Below are 23,900 nucleotides of genomic sequence, written 5' to 3'. Positions count from 1 at the left end.
CAATTACGAAATTCAAAATTGAATGAGATCAATGAATAAAGGAAGAAACGAGGGAGGGAATTCAATTAGATTGTATATAAATAAATCTGATGATAATTTTAATAACATCTGTTACTAGGATAATTTTGAAATTTCTAGTTAGAATTACTCTTCCCTTTTTTTCTAACGTATTACATATTCTGAATGATTACATAATATGATCTCATTTGAAAACAATATAATGAAATTGATCATGTAATACGTTATCTTTATACTTACTTACGCCTGTTACCCCTCGTCGAGGAGTATAGGCCGCTCACCAGCATTCTCCATCCAACTCTGTCCTGAGCCTTCATTTCCAGTTCTTTCCAGTTGCTATTCATCCTTTTCATATCTGCTTCTATTTCCCTGCATAGTGTGTTCTTTGGCCTTCCTCTTTTCCGCTTCCCTTCCGGATTCCAAGTTGGGACTTGCCTCGTGAAGCAGTTTCATGATTTCTGTGATGTATGTCCTGTCCACTTCCAACATCTTTTCCTAATTTCCTCTTCAGCTGGAAGCTGGTTTGTTTTCTCCCATAAAACGCTGTTGCTGATAGTATCTGTCTAGTGAATGTTGAGTATTTTGCGTAGACAACTGTTTATAAATACTTGTATCTTCTTGACAATGGATGTAATAGTACTCCACGTTTCAGCTCCATACAGTAGGACTGTCTTGACGTTCGTATTGAAGATTCTCACTTTGAAGTTAGTTGACAGTTGTTTTGAGTTCCATATGTTATTCAATTGTAGAAATGCGGTCCTTGCTTTGCCAATCCTCACCTTTACATCTGCAGCAGATCCTCCTTGTTTATCAACGATGCTCCCCAGGTACTTGAATGTTTCCACCTCTTCCAGAGTTTCGCCATCAAGTGTAATTGGGTCGGTGTTCTCCGTGTTGCATTTGAGAATCTTGCTTTTTCCTTTGTGGATGTGGAGGCCTATCGATGCGGAGGCTGCTGCTACATTTGTTGTCTTCATCTGCATTTGTTCGTGTGTATGAGAGAGGAGGGCTAGGTCATCTGCGAAGTCCAAATCATCTAATTGATTCTGAGAAGTCCATTGTATTCCGTATTTCCCGTCAGATGTCGAATTCTTCATAATCCAGTCAATCACTAGAAGGAAGAGGAATGGGGAGAGTAGATAGCCTTGTCTGACTCCGGTCCTTACTGGAAATGCATCTGTCAGCTGTCCTCCATGCACCACTTTGCACTGTAGTCCATCGTATGAGTTTTGTATAATGTTGACAATCTTTTCAGGAACTCCATAGTGTCGAAGAAGTTTCCATAATGTTCTCCTATCCACGCTGTCAAACGCCTTCTCATAGTCAATGAAGTTGATGTATAGTGATGAGTTCCACTCAACTGATTGTTCAACGATGATCCGTAGTGTCGCAATCTGGTCTGTGCACGACCGATCCTTACGGAATCTAGCTTGTTGATCTCGAGGTTGGGCGTCCACTGAGTCTTTCATCAGGTTCAGCAGCACTCTGTTGAAAACTTTTCCTGGTACTGACAGCAAACTGATGCCTCTGTAGTTTTCAAATTTGCTCAGATCTCCTTTCTTTGGTATCTTGATGAGATTTCCTTCTTTCCAGTCTGTCACTAGCACTTGTTCCTTCTCCCAAATCTTCCTGAATAGAAAGTGAGGCATGTTTGCTGTTGCTTCAGTGTCCGACTTGAGTGCTTCAGCTGGCATATTGTCAGGTCATGGTACTTTCCCACTCTTGATTTGTCTGATGTCCATCTTGACTTCTTCGATCATTGATGGAGTGACAGATATAGGAAGGTCAGTGTGTGCTGCTTCGACGCCCAGTGGATTCAATGAAGCTGGTCTATTCAGCAGTTCCTCGAAGTATTCTGCCCATCTTTTCTTCTGTCCTTGAATCTCCGTGATAGTCTTTCCTTCTTTGTCATTGACTGGTTTCTCTGGTTTACTATATCCCTCTGCCAGTTTCTTCGTTGTATCATATAGTTATCTCATATTCCTTTCTCTTGCAGCTTTTTCCACCGTCGTTGCTAATTCTCCCATGTATTTCTGCTTGTCGGCTTTAAAATAGTGTGGCGCATATGTACCTGGTGCCCTTTTGTACCAATATATATGTGTTTAAATAAATAATAAAATAATGTCGGCTTTAATGCTTTTCTTCACTTCCCTGTTTGCTTCTGCGTAGTCTGCTTGCGCTTTGACTTTCTCTGCTCGTGTTCGGCTGTTGTTAATTGCTAGTTTCCTGTTCTTCCTTTCTTGAATCTTATCCAGGGTTCCCATAGAGATCCATTCCTTCTGATGATGCTTCTTAGAACCAAGAACCTCCTGACACGTTGAAGTTAGTGCTTCTTTTATCCCTTTCCAGTTGTCCTCCAAAGTAGTTTCTTGTTCATTCAGTAGATCCTGTAGAGCCTGGAACCTGTTGTTGAGAGTTATCTTGAATTCATTGAGCTTGTCAATATCTCGAAGGAAGGCTGTATTGAAGCTTTGTAGTGCTGTTTGTCCAGTTGTCCAGTGTTTTTTTAGCTTCAGTCTCATCTTGGCCACAACCAGCTAGTTGTGATCTGAAGCTATGTCAGCTCCTCTCCGGGTTCTAACATCTTCCATTGATCTTCTGAATTTTTTGTTGATACAGATGTGATCTATCTGGTTCTCTGTGGTTTGGTCCGGTGAGATCCATGTAGCTTTGTGTATGAGTTTGTGTGGGAATATTGTGCCGCCTATAACCAATTTGTTGAATGCACATAGGTTTACAAGTCTCTCCCCATTTTCATTTCTCTCTCCTAGTCCATGTTGTCCAATTACAACTTCATATCCTGTGTTGTCCACTCCAACTTTAGCATTTAGATCTCCCATCAGGATGGTGAGGTCCTTTCGTGAGCACTTCGCTATAATTGATTGCAGCCTTTCATGGAACTGATCTTTATCATAGTCGTTGCTATCATTGGTGGGTGCATAACATTGGATAACGTTCATTGTGATCCCCTGCTTTTTTGTTCTGAATGATGCTTTGATTATCCTGGGTCCATGAGATTCCCATCCTACAAGTGCATTTCGTGCTTCTTTGGACAGCATTAGAGCAACTCCCTGAGTGTGTGGAGCATTTTCCCCTTCGTGACCGGAGTACAGCAGCATCTCTCCTGTACCTAACCTTTGTTGTCCAGTTTGTGTCCAATGGGTTTCGCTGATTCCGAGTACTGCCAAGTTATATCTCCAAGTTGTATCTTTATACATACAAGTAATTAGTTAATTAATTGATCAACAGTCAAGTGGGTTAACTAGAATAATTAAAGTTTAAATCAGTAAACCAAATCAATCTCTATTCATAGTTACTTTTATTATATCAATCATAAAAGATTTATAAATATTGGTTTGTACCGGTATAAACATTACCAGTTAATTTCATTTAGGTTAACCAAACTTTAAAACACTTGTACTTCAGATTATACCATAAAACTATTAGAGGATTGGAGTAGTTAAAGAATATTAACGTTGACTGGATCAAGTTGATCGATAAAAAGATTAAACAAAACCAAGAATAGAAAAAATCTTCAGGATGCTGTATCTTGAGTGAAGGACATTGGTTATGGGTTTCGTTAGGGCTTGTGAATTCTTAACAGATATCAAGTGCTCTATATTCCCAGTCGAACCTGTAACCAATTCATAAACTTACACACTGACCAATAAACGATAACCAAGGTCTTAACGTCTATTGGTGCTTAAGTCCCCTTCTAATTCAGTGGTCAATCAAAAAACGTTGATAGGAGATAGATTAGTTCTCTATTGCATCCAATTCGATCATGGCTAAAAGCTCATACAATACTATATAGAGAATACCTGACCACATAGCATGTCGAATAATAAATCACACTTTAAGCACAATCAAACTATAAGTGTTAGAGAGTGAATTAAACAGTGTCTAATTAATTAGTCATAATGAATGGATAGTAAGATGCATAGTAATAGCTAATAAACCATTGGAAGCTTACAGTCAAGGGGATATGGATACAGATAATTATTATATGGAAAATAGAGCTGAGAGTAATAGCATTCCAAATATTTCTTCCGTTATCGCACAGAATACAATGAATCGACTTTTATTTTAAGGCTTCAAATCAACTGAAAACATTCTTAAGTTACAAATAGTAACACGTTCTTCTAAACAAAATTTTGTATATTCTAGTCAATGAAGTTGAGACTGGCGTTGGGAAACTGGGTAGAAAATCATCATAGTAGAAAAAAATCACCAAATCTGACACTAGACATATAATCGTAAAAATCGATAAATGATTTACATGTGGAAAATGAAATCATATGAGAGGAGTTTAACATGTAAATGGTTTTATAATCACGATTTATAGATTATATATAATTAACGTCATAAGTGAATACCGTTGGATTAGACTACACAATAAGTAAAGTTATACGAACATAATTATTTTAACATACCGTAAGGGATTTATCACACTTTCTTTCTGTTCACATAGATCAGATCGAAAGCGTTCGATGGCAATGGTCTCTGGGAAGTGAAATAAAACAAAACTGCTAAACTCATTTTCCAGGATTGAAATTCTGTTTTATTATTTATTTCTAAATAGTATTAAATTCTCTTATTCCAACAGACTTATGCGTAGAACACGTCATATTAGCCTGTTTTTTCCTATTAAATCTACATTTCGATACGTTACTGAATGTTACGATTGAAACGGAAGTATTTATTTAGTAGTTACATAAATGAAGGTCATTCTGAAGAATTCGAATTTTTTTAATTTCTTTAAATCAAGGACTTTTATCAACTTGTGAATCATTTAAATTCGAAATTCATAGACATCTGTTTCGTCTCAATTCGCAAATTCCTTGGTATTAAACATTTAAGACCCTTTACACCTGATCGATTCCATCATTTCGGATTCCTATGGTAAAAAATTGGCTTAGAATTCATTCCTATCTTCAGTCATACAAAACAAACACAGATATTAAATACTTCTTAGTTTTCAATGGTTTATTAGCTGATATCTATTAGTCATTAAAACAGACTTCCTGAACTTGAATTTATCCGAGTGTCTGTTTCCATTTTAGTTACAGAAATAACATAATAGTTAAAAATAACTGTGTGTTGATTTAGTTTATCACGTTGAAAAAAAACTGATCAAGAGATCATTAATAGAAAAGCCTGAAAAGGCTGGTGATAATAATATTAACGGTAAAACAAATCTGTTGAGTAGACCCACAAAATTACTCGAAAAAAACCCAGAGAAGCTCTGAAAATGCTGGGAAACATCTTATCCAATTAGCATTGAATAGAAGTTTCCCAATAACATCTAGAAAGTGAAAAGACACTTGTCATTAACACCGTTGGACGCCAGGTTCAGTGATCTAGAAGTTAAGCGTTCGGACGCGAGACCGATAGGTCCTGTGTTTGAATCTCACGAGGCGAGATCGTGGATGCGCATTGTTGAGTAGTTCCACACTAGGACGAAACGGTCATCCAGTGGTTCCAGATTTTCCGTGGTGGTATAGCATTAACTGACCCATGAACTTAACAATTAAAGTACTATAATATCCACAAAACCCCTTTCTGATATTTACAATTACGTTCATAAATACAAATAAAATTTATTTTTAGTTTCTCTATTGAACTGAAAGTATAACTTATAAAAAGGAAATAATTTGAACGGTGATGGATATTTTACGTTTGGAAAAATTCAGAATACAATTTAAGTGATAATCGATCTAGTTTATGTGTAGTCATTTTGCAGAATCATAAATACCAAGTGGAATTAGCCCCCAAAAAATCTGATGATTCAATTTCCATCTTCATACAATCATTCATTAGTGTCATATCGAAGAGAATTTTTGAGAGATTCGAACTTTCAGAAGTACTCTACAAGAAATTATTTTCCATATCTTTTTGCATACTTATTATACACTTAGGTTATTGTATTTTTTCATTTGTCCATTTCTAAGCTTTTGTTTGACCCACAGACTATTGTTATTACTTTTTATTGTCACTATACATTAATCATTTCCCTACTACTCCCGTTTTATACCACTTATGACTGAATTGTGTTTACACATTAATTTTCTATTTGTGTAGTTGTGAGGTATATATTATTGTATGAGTTTTCAGTCATGATCCAATAGAGTACAATAGAGAATAAATCTGTTTTCCATCTTCATCTTTGGATTGAACACTGAGTTGGAGATACATTGATGACCGATAGACATTTAAGGTCTTGGTTACTGTTCATTGGTCGTTGTACCATTTGGTAAATGGGTCATAGATCCTACAAACAATATAGGTGAACCGACCGATGTTCGAGCTAGATAATACAACTGCTCGATCATATGGGCCTCAGTAAAATACAAGAATTTGTTCCTTTTTCTTATCATAACAAAATGTAACTTTACCATTATGAATAAAAAAAGTAACCACATTGACCTATTCGTTTTCGACTCAAAAATTAGTTGAGAGAGCCTAGTTACTATATTAAATGCAACCTGACAAATGTGATTCAATAATCACAGTGATATGATTCATATTGTCTGTTCTTCATTGTCATATTATTTTCTCATGTTCTAATTGTCTGATTTGATCTGTATTTATGACTTATAAATAAATTTATAAGTTAATGTATGACCAGACTGTTCGAAATGTATGGAGCTAATATACCTATCAAATAGTTCTAATAAACTTTATCTCCACATTGGATTGTCCAAATAAATGATATTGGCCGAGACGAAATTGTAACGTAGCGATTTCCAAAGAAACTTTCCTGTCCTATTTAATATGTAAATCTATGGATTTAAATCTAATTATTCTAGATTTTAGCATAGTTTAAGTTTAGTTTGATAATAAACTAAAAAACACCCATAAACTTGAAAATATATTTTGTAGTTTACATCACTGATGAATCTTAGTTAGACAGCCCAAATCGCGAATTTATTAAAGTGTAGACCATCGGATATCAACTCAGTGGTCTAAAAGTTGAGAGCTCACCTCAAGATCTGACAGTTCTAGGTTCAATCTCTTGCGGGGTCGCGAGTGTTCACTGTTGAAGGATTCTATACTAAGATGAAACAGATATTTAGTGTTTCTTGGTTTTCAATGATTGTCTAACTAAGATCAATCCTTCATGTAAATTATGAAGTTCATCAATCTTCATAAACTCCCACATAGCAAATCTTTTTTGATCGGGATAGAAACCAATCAATGTCTGATTATTTTCTCGTCTTTACGTAATACCTATAATATTTATTTATTATTTATCTTAATATTAAAAGCATAATAAAATTAATAATTACTTTCTGATGACATTTCCAAACAAAAAACACCTTTAATTTTGACAAACACTTGACTTGGGAATATAGGAAATGAATTGAGACAGCTAGACTAAATACAAGTCACACTATCAATGTAAATAATAACAATAATAATAATAATAAATAATAACAACAAACCTGGTAATCAATATTTTTCTGCGAGGATTTGTATGTCACTTACACAACTTAGAAAAAAAGCCCAGATTTCGTTTTGTACTGATCTACTATGTTTCTTTCTGCCGAATTTAAACCGAGGAAGATAAGGGAATGATGCTGTTGTCAGACTGATTTTTCTTATATATATATATATATATATATATATATATATATATATATATATATATATATATATATATATCATGCATATAATAAAAACCAAACAATCTACTCACCAGCACTACCAAGTAATGATCCAGTACAGCTAAATACACTATGATCACAGATTTCACGTTTACATAGAGTTAATGATATAAAAATGAATGATATACATAATAAACAACATCCAATCATACTAATTAATCCAGATAACCATATTAATTTATTTGCAATAGCTGGTTTCGCTCCAAATCCCCATACTGATAATTGACATTTAAATAAAGTATCATCAAAAAGTTCCCAGTTCAATATATTATTATTGACAGAATCTGAAAGTTTACTACATATACTCTGACATCGAAACCATGGTCCAATAGATGGTGGTATTATTAATTGTATCAATTCATTGTCTGATCTATTGGAATTTAAAGTAAATAAATCTATATCAATATTATCATTATTATTACTGTTAACGGTATCAAAAAGATTATTTTGTGGACATGCTGTTAAACGACGTGTTTCTGATGTTTCAATACGAATTAACCAGTATGGACTAAAAAAACTTGAAATAGTGATTAGAATAGATAAAAAAGCGCATGTAATCCATATTAAGAGTATCCAACTTAATATTATTCGTGGCATAATGTTTGAATTAGCATCTAACTTCACATTTATCCTGATAATGATGATAATAGTGAAAATCCATTGTCGTATTGAATATGAAATAATTAAACGACGGTATTAGGACTACCTCTTATTACTATTCTGTTTTACAATGATATGATCAACTTTTTCCTCTTAACCAATAATATTCCAAGTAAAATACTTGATCCTAACCAATTAAAATTTAAGGAAAATCAACCAATCAAAGGGGAATAAAATTATATTTTTAATTTCCTATTTATTTAATACATTTCGAATTTGTTGGATTTCATGAGAAAGTCATTGTCAATTTGGATAAATCAGACTGGATAATATTGACTAAATAGTTTGTTTAGTATTAGTCATGGTAATTATGAGTTTTGTAAGTAGTACAAAGTTTCAAAGCAAAAAATAACTAATAATTAATTGAATTGGTTAGCATCTTCTTAAATTATCGAAGTAAAGCAAACCACTGATTTTTAAACAAGCAAACAAACAATGAATATTTGTTCAGGAATAATCATACCAATTTTTACAAAGGGTTAAAGGTGACTGACAGGAATCTTTACATAATCTTAAGTTAGAATTGTATAACACAGAATTTCAACTTGGTAGTTTGACAGTGATGTAGTTACTTTGTAACCCTTTTTTTTTAGCTTTTCTTTATATAAATTCCTTTTGAACGCGTAGGAAGGTAAAATCCAAAACAAAACAGCCCCTCAGTGTTACTTTAGTATTTCTTGTCTCAATATTAGGGAAAACGACTTAATGTAAAGCTAAATAACACTATACATTTGTGATATTTTCAACAGTTATCCAAAATAAATACATTTTGGTCATAAAGCTAGCATTTGTATTTCGTATTCTTCAGGTTGAAAACTATTCTAGCGAACTTAGTCTGCTAGTTCATCAACAGTTAATAAACTCATTTTTGTAAAGTAGATGAAATTTAACAGACAGTAGAATCTACATCGGACTTTCCTTTCTATTCGGCACTCATTAGATGGATGTACTTGCATCTTGGTTCCATCAGGACTTAAATTCAATATCTTACAATTCAGATATTCGAAGTGAAATCCACTAAGCTAGTGAATTCATATAACCACTCACTTGTTTAAAGGACATTTATTTCATTCCAATTTTTAAATTTTTGATTGAGCAGAATATTGTAGTTTTAAATATTAATCAAATCATTACCAAAATATAAAGTTGTCGTGTATGAACACAGAATACCTGAAAATATAAATCCTACCGGGGCAATATTAACCACTAAGCATTTGTTAGTGATAATGTTTTGTTTCTTTCTAGACTATTAAAGAAATAAAAATCAATAATCTATTCAAGATTTTATCCTACTGATAAATAGTTTCTTTCTCCAGTCAATCATTCGTAAACAAATTATAACCTGGTAGAAATGTTTATTGACACAAAATGACATATTTTACATCGACACACAATGATCAAGGGGACGAGACAAAAATAAAAAAAGGTAAATAAATACAATAATATTAACGTTGCGCCAGGTGGTGTCCAGAATTTGATACTGATACACAGTGTGCTACGCGCTAACTCCCCAACTGAGTACTTGAGCGAGAACACAGGTGTCAATGAGAAAGCTACCGAATAAAATACACAGATACTCTTTCATATATGTACCGCTCTAATCCTTAAGAAATTGATCTATTTCGTTGCTAGTGAAATTCATGTTTCCTTTAGGTCACTTCTGATTGGCTCCTACGCCTATTACATCGATATGTCTATTTCATAGCGTATAATTCCAAATGGATGAATTGTGGTTAACTATGGAATTCAGGAAGCCCCTTTCGTCATACTCGGGATTTGCTGTCTGCATGTTTCTAAATCCTAATGTTGATGTACATATTAAAATTTGAGCCCATTAGTAAGGATATAAACGTCATAAACATCGAAAACGTTTCTAGCTATTTGGGCTCAATATATCAGTTGTTCACGTGTTGAAAGTTCGAATAGAAGGGTACTGGGGTCGAGCCTTGGCGTGGACGTCAACACTAGCATTCAGTTAAATCAAGCTGAAAAGTCTAAAATGGGACAAAATGTCTAAATTTAATTGCTGGTAACAACCTGTCTATTGTTAATTGGCAAAACAGTTCATGAGGATGAAAAGCATATGATAAAAAACAAAATTCGAAATTTAGACCGAGACAAAAAGTGGAATTAAACAGCTTCAATGGATTTTATATCGTATCACCTGGAAAGCCTCAAATCATAGACAATATTGTATTCTAACAAATTCTAACCAGGAAGTATGTATATTCAATAAGTATCAGTCAAACAGCTAATTATTTTATGATATGATATAAAATCTAATTCGCGCACTGTTGAACATTTCCCTTGCTTTAACTTATGTTAACCAGGATTGTTTACCAAGATGATCGATAACATTATAACTACTTTTAATGCACTTTATCTGTCTATCTAACTTATTTTTAATGGGACTAAATTTTAACCCAACTCTAATTCAATGAACAGTATGGGGTTGTGGAGATCGTTGAGATTTTGATTAAGATCATGAATCGATCAATGTTAGATCACCATTGAAGATCTGGAAGCACTTGATGACCGTTTTGTCCTAGTACGGGGCTCCTCAGCATTGCTCATTCACGGTTTCACACTCGGGATTCGAATCCGGGGCCTTCGGTCTCATACGTGAATGCATATTTTGTATACTAGTGACCTAAAGGTCGATTTATGATCTCAATCAAAAACCAATTTCATCCTTAAATTAATTTATATGAAAAATTAGTGTTTTAATTTCATTAGATTATGCTTACTTTAGTCTGTCATTTATATGGTATCCACATTTTTGTTTGTGATAAAAATATATGAATCCATTGAAGCTAAACCACCATGGAAAACCTGGAAGCACTGGACGGCCGTTCCGTCCTATTGTGGGACTTCTCAGCAAGGCGCATCCACGATCTCGCCTCGCGGGATTCGAACCCAGGACCTACTAGTCTCACGCGCGAGCGCTTAACCTCAATGGTGGTCTAGATTAAATTGACTAATGATCTCAGTTATTAAAATTACTATAATATCCACAAAATCCCCTTCTGATAAAAATATATGACTTCTATTTTATGCAAATTCCAATAAATTTGATGAGGTAGGTTTATGTCTAGTGACCTTTGCGAACTTACTGTTTCGACTAAATCATGATAAATCTCTTCTTTATATTTTTACTTCTGTTCTCAATTATTTATATTATAAACAATATTCACATTTAGTGAGATTGGTGTTTTAGTGACTCCATGTGCGATTTAAATAAATTTACGATGACGGATGATGAGACAGTCTGACACGTTTATTGTTATCTACTTTATCTCTGTCTTCTTTTTTCTACCTTTCCCTAGATAAATAGACACATAAATAAACATAACTTTTTCCCATTAACTTCGGGTATTTTTCATAGTTAACATTTAAGCATTTGGATCAAAGCTAAGCACGCGACTTTTGATTTAAACTCAGAATCAACGTTGACGTATTGTGACTACGCAACATAAAGTGGACAAAATTAATCACTTACCTCTTTTTTCAAACTTAATGTTCATTCCTACCTGTCTAGTACATTCTTATAAAAAGTAGGTTATAATTCGTCTGATTGGGTAAAAATCTCAATAGAATAAGAGGCATTCGCTACAAGCTATAGTGGTTAATGGATAATCAGTCACAGAGCAATTATTACAGTCAGTGATTTTAGTCATGAACAAAGGTCAATTACGTAGGAGGATTGTATGGTCTATGATAGTGACATAATAATATAAAGTAAATAATATATATACCATATATAATATAACAAAGAAAAGTAGACAAATTTTGACAATTAGAACAACATATGTAAGCGAACAATTGTTTTCAATTAGATCGTCATCAGGCTTTACTCTAATATACATGAATATTTATATGAAAATGTTAGACCAATCAAGGCTATTTGAGTCAATAATAATCACAATGAAATAGAATACGTTACCAAGCATAATAATAGTTAAAAGTACAAGTTGATAGTGGGAAGACAGGTGTACTGATAGTAGTAAGAATAGTAAATTATGATAACAAAAGTCTTATCAATAATTAAACATTGAGAATTAAGAGGTCAAATGTGGGTAAATAGACTGGAATAGTAATCACAAAACATTAAAATCATTACGTAATAAGAAGTATGTAAGTAAATAGATAGTGAAGAATACAAACGGAAAGAGGTAGAAAATTACAAAAAAATGATAACCAAAATAAATTTTTTACAAATAATAATAATGTCATTTATTAAGTTATGTCCGGCCATGGAAGGGATAGGGGGGTTACGAATTTCTTCTGTACACATAAATTGGAATGGAATGTACGAATTCCTATGGCTTCTGCTATATGAAGTAGACGGGAGCGAACTCCGTTGGGAAACGATGGAGGTATACGATAGATCACTTGAAATGATTTCAATTTATCGACAATATGACCACTATCAATTAGATGTGCCAAGATAGAACTGCGTATTGTTTTTATTTGGCCCTTTCCAAACCATGCTGGTAGATGTTCACTCATTCGTTGGTTAAGTTGCCTAGTAGTACGCCCGATGTAGCTATCTCCACAGGAGCAGCTGAACTTATAAATGCACATGGAGGAGGCCAACTCAGGTAACTTATCCTTCGTTTGAGTAGACATGACTGGTCGACTCGAGAAAGTCAATGCAAGATAGGCTGCGTAGAAAGTTCTACTAATTACTTTTGTTAACCTATCTTTCAGAGTTTCACTAGCTACATCCCCGTTGAATGGTAATTTCATGTATAGAGGCTTCTTACGAACAGTTAAAATCTCCGATTTCTTCCTTGTATCATACATGTACTTTTTGATGAACGCCGCAGGGTAGCCGATCTCAGTCAGTGAGTTATAGATAAATTCCAGTTCCTGACTTAAAGTATCAACAGAACAGATCTTATTTGCTCTACTAGTGAGGCATCTAACCAAGTTTCTCTTATATTGGATAGGTGTAAAGCTATAGAAGTGAGTGTATTGGCAGGCAGAGGGTCTTTTTCTATACACGCTTCTACTTAACGAGCCATCACTTCGCCTGCTTAGTGTAACGTCAAGGAAATTCAGCTTCATGTCACACTCGCCTTCACCAGTGAAGCTAATCGCTGGATGTACACTGTTGAACTGTTCTAGTAGTTCATCCTTACTGGTGTTCTGATCCACGACTATGAATGTATCGTCGATGTATCGGCAGTATAGATCGAGCTTCTTAATAGCCTCCTTAAGTGGGCCATTTTCTAGCTTAGCTAAGAAGAGATCAGCGAGAATCGGGCCTAGAGGTGAGCCCATGGCTATTCCGTCTATTTGTCTATAATAGGCATTGTTGAAGACAAAATGAACATTCAGTGTACATCTTAAAAGCAGTTCTTTCAGACAATCTTCCGGCAGGCCAATGTTGATTTGTTTTTCAGTTATTTGCTCGCATATGAACTCAATAGTCTCCATAAGTGGTACGTTAGTAAACAAGGATACTACATCTAGTGAGAACATATTTTTCATGCTAACATTCATATTTTCCACTTTGGAAGTGAAGTCGAATACATCTTTTACACTCGTACTAACAATTGATTTGTGCAAGGGCTCTAAGATACGTACTAGCCACTTTGCAATTTTGTGATAAGGGGAATTGAACATATCTAGGACTGGGCGCAGTGGAAGACCTGGTTTATGAACTTTGGGTAAACCATACAGTCGTGGCGTATAAGATCCAGAGGGTTTGATAGAATCAAGAATCTCTTTTGTAATTATTCCCTTATTCTTTAAATCCTTAAGAGAGTTAGTCAACTGGTTTTCCACTTTTTTATTGATATCGGAATGACTGGTGACTTTTTGAAATTTGCTGGGATCATTAAGCATTGTTTCCATCTTTTCAACGTAGTCCTTTTTATTCATCAGCACTATGCCTCCTCCTTTATCAGGTTTACTTATAATCAAGGTTTCCTCCTTTCTTAGTTTAGTTAAACAGTCTCTGTGCTGCTTGGTAAGTAGGCGGTTAGTAGTGCTTTTACTATTCTTATATTGTTGGCTGCTGTCAACTAAAGTGGTCTTAAACCTGACTAGGTCCTCTGATGAGGTGGGAATCAAGTCACTTGTTTGTGAAAATAGATTCTCAAACTGTACATCAATATCTAATGGGTTGATTTTATGTCTACTATCACAGAACTTAGGCCCCAAAGATAATGCTTCTAGCTGTATTACATCTAGTTCGATATTGGAAAAATTGTGTACGTACCGTTTCGGGTCGAAAGGAAATTCCTTATCTGGTTTTTTGTTTTCCAAAGTTTTCACCAGTTTTGTCATCGTCTTGTCCGATCTATTCTTGGCAATTTTTTCAACGTAATCCATGAACATTGACTGAAGCTCAGACGGTAGGTTTTCAACGGAATCTTGTCTCTGAAGGAGATTCCTTTTCAAGTCATAGATTTTCAATTTTAATGTATCGATTTGATTCGATGCATGTCTTTCAAGAGTTTTTGCATTAGGATAGATTCTGTTGCGGCGTAAAGACTTCCAATATATTTTAGGATAACTGTTAGATTGTATGCAGTTTATAGTAAATCCTAAGCTCGTTTTCGCTTCTGTGAGACGTGCACTGAACTTCAGGAACTCATTGAGTGCCTTAAATGCAACAGGGTCCCCACGTGATTTTAGAATATTAAAGATTCCCATTGTGAAAATTAGAACAGCATATGTAAGCGAACAATTGTTTTCAATTAGATCGTCATCAGGCTTTACTCTAATATACATACCACTTATGGAGACTATTGAGTTCATATGCGAGCAAATAACTGAAAAGCAAATCAACATTGGCCTGCCGGAAGATTGTCTGAAAGAACTGCTTTTAAGATGTACACTGAATGTTCATTTCGTCTTCAACAATTCCTATTATAGACAAATAGACGGAATAGCCATGGGCTCACCTCTAGGCCCGATTCTTGCTGATCTCTTCTTAGCTAAGCTAGAAAATGGCCCACTTAAGGAGGCTATTAAGAAGCTCGATCTATACTGCCGCTACATCGACGATACATTCATAGTCGTGGATCAGAACACCAGTAAGGATGAACTACTTGAACAGTTCAACAGTGTACATCCAGCGATTAGCTTCACTGGTGAAGGCGAGTGTGACATGAAGCTGAATTTCCTTGACGTTACACTAAGCAGGCGAAGTGATGGCTCGTTAAGTAGAAGCGTGTATAGAAAAAGACCCTCTGCCTGCCAATACACTCACTTCTATAGCTTTACACCTATCCAATATAAGAGAAACTTGGTTAGATGCCTCACTAGTAGAGCAAATAAGATCTGTTCTGTTGATACTTTAAGTCAGGAACTGGAATTTATCTATAACTCACTGACTGAGATCGGCTACCCTGCGGCGTTCATCAAAAAGTACATGTATGATACAAGGAAGAAATCGGAGATTTTAACTGTTCGTAAGAAGCCTCTATACATGAAATTACCATTCAACGGGGATGTAGCTAGTGAAACTCTGAAAGATAGGTTAACAAAAGTAATTAGTAGAACTTTCTACGCAGCCTATCTTGCATTGACTTTCTCGAGTCGACCAGTCATGTCTACTCAAACGAAGGATAAGTTACCTGAGTTGGCCTCCTCCATGTGCATTTATAAGTTCAGCTGCTCCTGTGGAGATAGCTACATCGGGCGTACTACTAGGCAACTTAACCAACGAATGAGTGAACATCTACCAGCATGGTTTGGAAAGGGCCAAATAAAAACAATACGCAGTTCTATCTTGGCACATCTAATTGATAGTGGTCATATTGTCGATAAATTGAAATCATTTCAAGTGATCTATCGTATACCTCCATCGTTTCCCAACGGAGTTCGCTCCCGTCTACTTCATATAGCAGAAGCCATAGGAATTCGTACATTCCATTCCAATTTATGTGTACAGAAGAAATTCGTAACCCCCCTATCCCTTCCATGGCCGGACATAACTTAATAAATGACATTATTATTATTTGTAAAAAATTTATTTTGGTTATCATTTTTTTGTAATTTTCTACCTCTTTCCGTTTGTATTCTTCACTATCTATTTACTTACATACTTCTTATTACGTAATGATTTTAATGTTTTGTGATTACTATTCCAGTCTATTTACCCACATTTGACCTCTTAATTCTCAATGTTTAATTATTGATAAGACTTTTGTTATCATAATTTACTATTCTTACTACTATCAGTACACCTGTCTTCCCACTATCAACTTGTACTTTTAACTATTATTATGCTTGGTAACGTATTCTATTTCATTGTGATTATTATTGACTCAAATAGCCTTGATTGGTCTAACATTTTCATATAAATATTCATGTATATTAGAGTAAAGCCTGATGACGATCTAATTGAAAACAATTGTTCGCTTACATATGTTGTTCTAATTTTCACAATGGGAATCTTTAATATTCTAAAATTTTGACAAGTAAATGATTAACATTCTTCAAAAACGTTACTCTAGCTAGCTTCCCTAAGTAACCAATCATAAATAAGGCAGTTTGATCTATTGAAATAAAACACAATGTAATTAATCTACAGGGCAGAACCAATAAAAGTCTTCTGTCTAGATTACATATTATAAGAGATAAATGCGAGACAATTAAACGAGTCATTAAATTCCAGTAGTTATGACCTTTATAATTAGTCACGCGACTTGCTACAATCTATATCTACTTTGTATGCATTGTCGGGATTCAAGCTTTTATATTAACTTGGAATCCAATAATATAAAGAGTACCATAATATCAGAATGATGAGCACAATCCAAATTAACGAAGAACCATTATTTACGGTATGGAGTTGTGGATATTGTTGAATTCCATTGAATTCATAAACCGATCTAAGTTTAACCTAGAAAAACTGGACTGGTATTTAGTCCTATGAATAAAGCCAGGCATTATTATCGTTGAATGCCGGCTCATTTGTTTGGGTCCATAATTTTTATGAAACCATTATTTAGTATAATCTCAGTACAAATAACAAATATTGTTATGAAGTTTGAGTTTTCTAGAATGATTCATGTCGATCAATAGGACAATTCCATCGGGTTTCTTAATCGTTATACTACCTACAGAACCATTTCACTAGCCAGATACTTCAGTCTTAATTAATATTCATTCCCTTATCTTATTTCTATTTCTAAATAATAAGGATTATATAGTAGAAATCATGAGTCAATTGAAAGTAAACCACCATGGAAAACCTGGAATCACTGGACGGCCGTTTCGTCCTATTGCAGGACACCTCAGCAGTGAGCATCCACGATCCCGCCTCGCGAGATTTCAACCCAGGACCTATCAGTCTCATGCCAGAGCACTTAACCTGTAGACCAGTGAACTTGCATCCAACAGTGTTAATGTCTGACTTCAATAGATCCACGAAATTGAGCGACACATCCACCAATGTCTTCAGTCAGTTGATATCTCCTAACAGACCTGTTTGAACTCCACTGGTCACTGCTTCTCACTAGAACTCCAGGAAATACCTCATGGAGCCAGTCACTAGTGAGCATATAATAAGGGGGTTTTCTGTGGAGATTTTCAGTATTTTTTATATATAGTTGAAATCATGAGTCAATTAAAGCTAGACCACCGTGGAAAACCTCGAAGCACTGGACGGCCGTTTCGTCCCATTGTGGGACCCACAAGCAGTGTGCATCCAGGATCCCGCCTCGCGAGATTATCTTAAACCAATTGGTGTTTAAATAAATACTTCTGTCGAATACATTAGTCGCATTGCCCAGAACGCATATATATATATATATATATATATATATATATATATACAACAGATGAAACTAACAGATAGCCTGCTGCTCTTATTATCCCAACTATTTATTATATATCTAGGTTAAAAGATCTTTTACATCGGGATCAATTACTGTTTGTAATCATTCTTTATAAATGACAGCTTACATTGGGTAATATGATGTCCAAATGCAAGAAACGTATTTCTTTTCTTCATAGAAATATGTTAGTAACTAATTTGTTTCTTTTGATAAAATCTACCACTTTTAAATCTTTAGTTGTGTTATTAATTAGTTGTTTTGTTTGATTTCTACCTGAAACTAAATCGTAAATTATGGTTGATCCAATTTAACTCTTAGATTATGATATTCCTAATTCATTTTGAAGATTATGGATATTATTCCCTAGAATTTCTTAAGAATATTATCTTGGAATAAATGTTAACTGTGAATTGTTTGAAAATAGTCAATAGAAAAAACATAGGCTTAGGTTTTGTTCTGGTTGTCATATATCAGTAAAGCGTACCAGAAATATTTAGAGAACTGATATTCCCTGTGTAGTTTGAACCCTGATTACCTAAATTCACTAAGTTCTTCGCGTCTCAAGTGACTTCATATATGACAGATGTTAACAATTGATTGATTACTAAGTAGTCACTAATCTCATGTTTAACTGGTAGGTTTTAAGCAAACAAAATTCACTCCATTAATTTAAAATATGATCAAAATTTAAGTTTGCCAATGATCATTTTTACCCCGCCAGTGAACTTTTAACGATGCTTTATCTTGTGATCATTTTGTCTTAAAAACCACGAGTGACTATGTGAGATATGTGACTGAGTTGATTGTGGACGAATGATGATTACTCTCAAACCAGCATTATCAATACAATGTTCTGATGAATGACTATCAGAAAACATAATAACTTATTAGTAAAATATAAGTTATTATGTATAACGAAATCATACTCCTAAATACAAAATAATTATGATTAGACTTCATTTAAAAAGTCACTTACTGTTAGATATTTGTCTTGTGTAATTCATCCACAAACCTATGAAATCCAGGTTTGATTACCAGGGTCACTTATTACCAGCCATGTTATTAATTAATAACATTAGCAAACGTGATTGCTCTATGTCAATACGGTTATGAAATATTACTTTTGACTTTGTAGTGTAAGTAATTTGTCTAACATTTCATGATTTAAGTATGATTGTAGAAACGCTGACTGGCTTCATCACATAGTAACAGCTAAAGAATCAGTGAAAATTAGGTAGCTTCCAGCAACTGTTTAAAATTCAGTCAACAGTACGGATACATAATTAATCATGATATAGAACCTAAAACGTCAAAGTTGTTAGATGGATGATACAGCATAATAGTTGTAAGTACGTTTTGTCAATTTTTGAAGAAAAATATTTAGTCTTATCTAAATTTCATGAGTGGTAATAACTTGAAAATAAAACAAAAAGGGTGAAATTAATTCTTTAAGTCAAAATAATTTTATGAAACCCGCTGATAAAGGCTGCTACCAAGCTATTCAATTATACCAAGGTGAAAGAGTCTGAATTTAAGTTTCATTGAATTTTAATTGTATTTCAATGAATTATCATTATGCAAAGTATTCAAGCTTGAACTTTCTTTGGGTTGAGAGGATGTAATCACAGTACAACATCAAAAGTCAAGGAGACACAAATTTCCAAAGGCAAAAATAAACAAGATCAATTGAAGTAATCAGTGAGTTAGTGTAGAAGTGCAACGTTCATTTTACTAGATGTCTATGAAACCGTGAACATTTATATCATTTTCTTTCTTAAATGATGTAAAAAAATAAAATGCTTGTATTATCAAAACAACAAGCGATTAACAACTACTTCCTAACATATAAATTATGTTTCTAATCCCTAATATTATTAGTATGAGTAAAATTCAGAAGAATGGAATTTGGATGTTTATTAATCACTTTGATAGATCTCAGGATATCGAATTGATGTCCGGTTTCGAAGATATTTCTAGAGATTATAAGCCAATGTATCCATTCTATTTAAGTCATATTTTGACCTTGTTAATTATTCGCCTATTAATCTCTACTGTTTTTATATGAGCGTATATGTGTACAATTCTAATCTTATTCATTACCTGTCTGTAACCTATTTTTATCTGGCTTTAAATATTGATTAAAGCTTGATTAAATAGAGTTGGCTCACACTCCTTCTCTACTGCGTGTCATTTCTCTTCGCTCTATTCCATTCACTTCATCTCTCCGATTTCCTGTCCAGATCAATGAGTGTACAAAATATATGTATTCGAAATCCATTTGCGTATTTGGCTTATTTAGTTCCGCTATTCACCAACGTGATTTAAGTCAATAATAATAAGATACGAGAATAGTCAGGATGTATATTTTGATATGTGTATTTCAATGACAATCAACATACGATCTACTTGAAATTAGATATAGGGCCATTAAAGTTTAATAGAATAAAGAAACAATATTTTTAGAGAACATTATCTAACAGGTAGACTGATAGGTCCTGGGTTCGAATCTCGCGTGGCGGGATCCTGGATGCGCACTGCTGAGGAGTTTCACAATAGGACGAAACGGCCGTCCAGTGCTTCCAGGTTTTCCATGGTGGTCTAGCTTCAATTGACTCATGATTTCAACCATGTAAAAAATTACTAAAATCTCCACAAAACCCCTTTCTAAAGTTTTTTTACAAAATGAACAACAGTACATACAGTTATTTGTTAAAGATGAGATTACTAAATTATGTATCAATCAGTTGTTAAAAATATTCTTTATGTTTATTCGATCCAAAATAACTGTAAGACAATTAGTGCTTTGGAAATCCTCCTAATGTGTTCTGCTTGACACTATTACTAATTTCTTTCAAAATTTCCCCATCTTTTTTATATCAACTTTTATCTAGAACATTTGTACCTATATTTTTAAATTCCTGAGTCTTTTTTGAATGTCAGTCAGCTACAACAAAGGACCAGGCGTATATATGCATCGGTCCAAGTTGCCACACTTCATTAGCACAACAAGATGAACACCAAATTTATAGAAGTAGTTACTTTAATGGTAGTAATATGTAAAAAGGAGTGAATAAAAGGATATGATGGAGGCAGAAAGAATTAGTTCTTAGAAAGAAAGGCTCAAAGTAATTTTAATTTCACGGTTTAAGGAAAGACGGAGAGTGTATACACCGCCATCGTGATCAATTCTGAGCCATGTCACACAGTCTCCAACTATTGATTACGTTAGTCGCGCGGACCCCAACCAAGTAGTCTGCATCTACCAGCATGGCTCAAACCAAAAGTTAGTGACTTTAAAGGCTGATGCCACTTTTTGGTTTGGTCGCTCCTCACTTTCTTCCAACCATCTCCAACACTAACTAACATTCAATAAACCATTGCTACATATTATTTTGGTTAAAACTTGCCCTCAATATTCCATTTTGCTACTTTTTATGCCGGACAGTCGACAATAACATTTTGTTTTATTGAACATAATGTTGGGACGTCGAGTAATAGCTTTTGGTTCTTTTTGACTGTTTAGCGAAAACGTTTGTAGCTCAAATTGAATTTTGAATCTAGAATTTCGATTCCATTCTGTAAGGAACATTCATTTCAATTCTTAGTATTATTTTATACCAGAAAAACTTGTGAATGTATACTGGTTGTTTAGTACCATGGAAATTCGCACACTAAATTACATTTTAATACTACTGATATGCAACCATCAACTGTATGTAACCCTACATAGAATAAGGCATTGGTTTGTCAGAATCAGTGGTCTTGATTTTGTTCGATCTTTCTCCTCATTAAGATCGAATATTAGAATTTTAGTCGTTACAACTACTACGTAGCAAAAATTCTTCTCAATGAAACTAATATCTCGGGTTATTTTTTACTGTTTTCTCGTATTCAGTTTTCTTTTTTTAGAACAACATTTATAAGCGAACAGTGTTGCTTTCATTTAGACCCCCATCAGGTTTTACTGTAATATACCATAATATTTATATGAATTTATGGAGTCATGAAACCAATTAAGGCAGTTTAGGAGTCAGTGATAACAGTAGAATAGATTACATAAATAAACATAAATAAAGAGTATGGATTGACAGTGTGACGACAGGAGCACTAGTTGTGATAGGAATAATAAAGACTTGAATCAGTGCTATATAATGGGAAATAGGTCAATGTCGAGTAATATAAATACTGAAATAACACTCTTTAAAAACTATGACATTAAGTAGTAAGAAGTGTTCAAATAATTGGACAAACAAGCATACAATTCAAGTTGACTGATGTTGTTGTGCATGTAAATTATGCTGACAGATATAATTAGTATGTAGCGCCAATTAGAAGTTGAATAGCTGTTAGCGGAAGATTGACTTGAAGAGGACAGGAAGGGAAGCAAGGAACAATTGTAACAACAACATAATTTGAAGAATGATGAAGCATGTTAAAGACAACCGAAGAGAGATATGCAAACAATATATTTATTGCATGGTTTTCATAGCTGTATATAAATATCTATAAAATCTAACTACAAATTAATCAATCTATTTTATGAATCATATTTCCCAAAGAATATTCTATCGTGTCGACAACTGTTTGCTTGAAATTAACGGAAATAAAATTGATAGATTTTAGGCTTAATTTCATTAACGTCCTTAAAGTCCATAAAATTAAGACTGTAAACTGCTTATACGTTGAATTCTATTTGTTTAGAGAAATAAGTCTTCGAAGTGCGACTTAAAGTAACAAGACGATTGAGAACTGAATATAATTCCTTCAGTGGATAACGTTAACCAAACCCAATCAGTAAGATAAATTCTTCTAGAGATCTCTGAACTAAAATAAACTGTATTTCCATGTTCGGGTTTTCAATAGTTATTAACCTGATTCTAGTTTCTGTAATATATCAACTAGCCTCGAATTATTCGATTTCTCAGAAGTTATTTAACTATCTGGGGCATTATTATCAATTATGATGGACTTTCATCTGATATTTGTGCTGACTTTAGACTTTCCAGGAAGCCAAACACTTAAAAAAAGTTAATTCAGAAGTGAAGGTATGGAGTCATCAGTAATTTCAGAGATTAATATATTAAATTTCTGATCAGCTTCATTTAGATTGTTACTGATTGAAACCTGGTCATGAAATATATCATTGAATATACTCTACCCTTTCATTAATTAACCAAGTTTTCTGTGGTTATATGCTCTCCTACCCATTACATCATCATAATTAATCTATCCCTATTGATGAGTTATCAACACTGAGTGGAAGATTTATACTTATTTCGTCCTCCAACTTGCTATATAATTGGTTGTCATAACTTCCTACAAATAACCTAGACATCCGCAAAATCTAATTATATTTGTGTAAGACTATGAAACGCTCAAGTTCTAGTTTATTTGTTGTTAAGTTATCATACCAACTGTACTTTTACGATCGATAACTGTTCATTTTGTGAACCTTGAACGAATCCTGAACGATTTTGAAAAGTTCAAGTTAGTTTTTCACCAAACAGAATGATGATGACGCAAATGAATAATGGACCACATTGAGTCATCCAGCAATAGGTGTGGTAAACGTCCACTGCCACCATTTTCTGATGCAACAGGAGTTGCAGAGCATGGCGTCTAGGTTAGAGCAGAACTGTTATTGTCTGAAGACAGAGGGCTTTTCCGGGCTCGATTTTTTGTCAGTCGACCCATTTTTCTTCAAGGGTTAATTTAAATGTTATTACTGATTTATAAACTAGCGTTTAACGATATA

General features: G+C 34.1%; 1 protein-coding gene across 1 annotated transcript in view; it reads right to left on the bottom strand.

The window, feature by feature from the left end:
* The window catches only part of Smp_157390 (lipoma hmgic fusion partner-like protein), a 41,566-nt gene extending 33,221 nt beyond the window's left edge, over nt 1-8,345 (bottom strand). The window contains exon 1 of the mRNA XM_018796085.1: nt 7,718-8,345. Within this exon, the coding sequence (XP_018650333.1) occupies nt 7,718-8,282 (565 nt within the window). The 5' untranslated portion in view covers nt 8,283-8,345. The remainder of the gene's footprint in view (nt 1-7,717) is intronic.
* Nucleotides 8,346-23,900: the final 15,555 nt, after the last annotated feature.

The sequence above is a fragment of the Schistosoma mansoni genome, chromosome 2 (assembly GCF_000237925.1).
Source record: "Schistosoma mansoni strain Puerto Rico chromosome 2, complete genome".
NCBI classification, from domain to species: Eukaryota; Metazoa; Platyhelminthes; class Trematoda; order Strigeidida; family Schistosomatidae; genus Schistosoma; species Schistosoma mansoni.
Note: the sequence above shows the minus strand (reverse complement) of the source record. Positions and strands in the feature narration are given on the sequence as shown.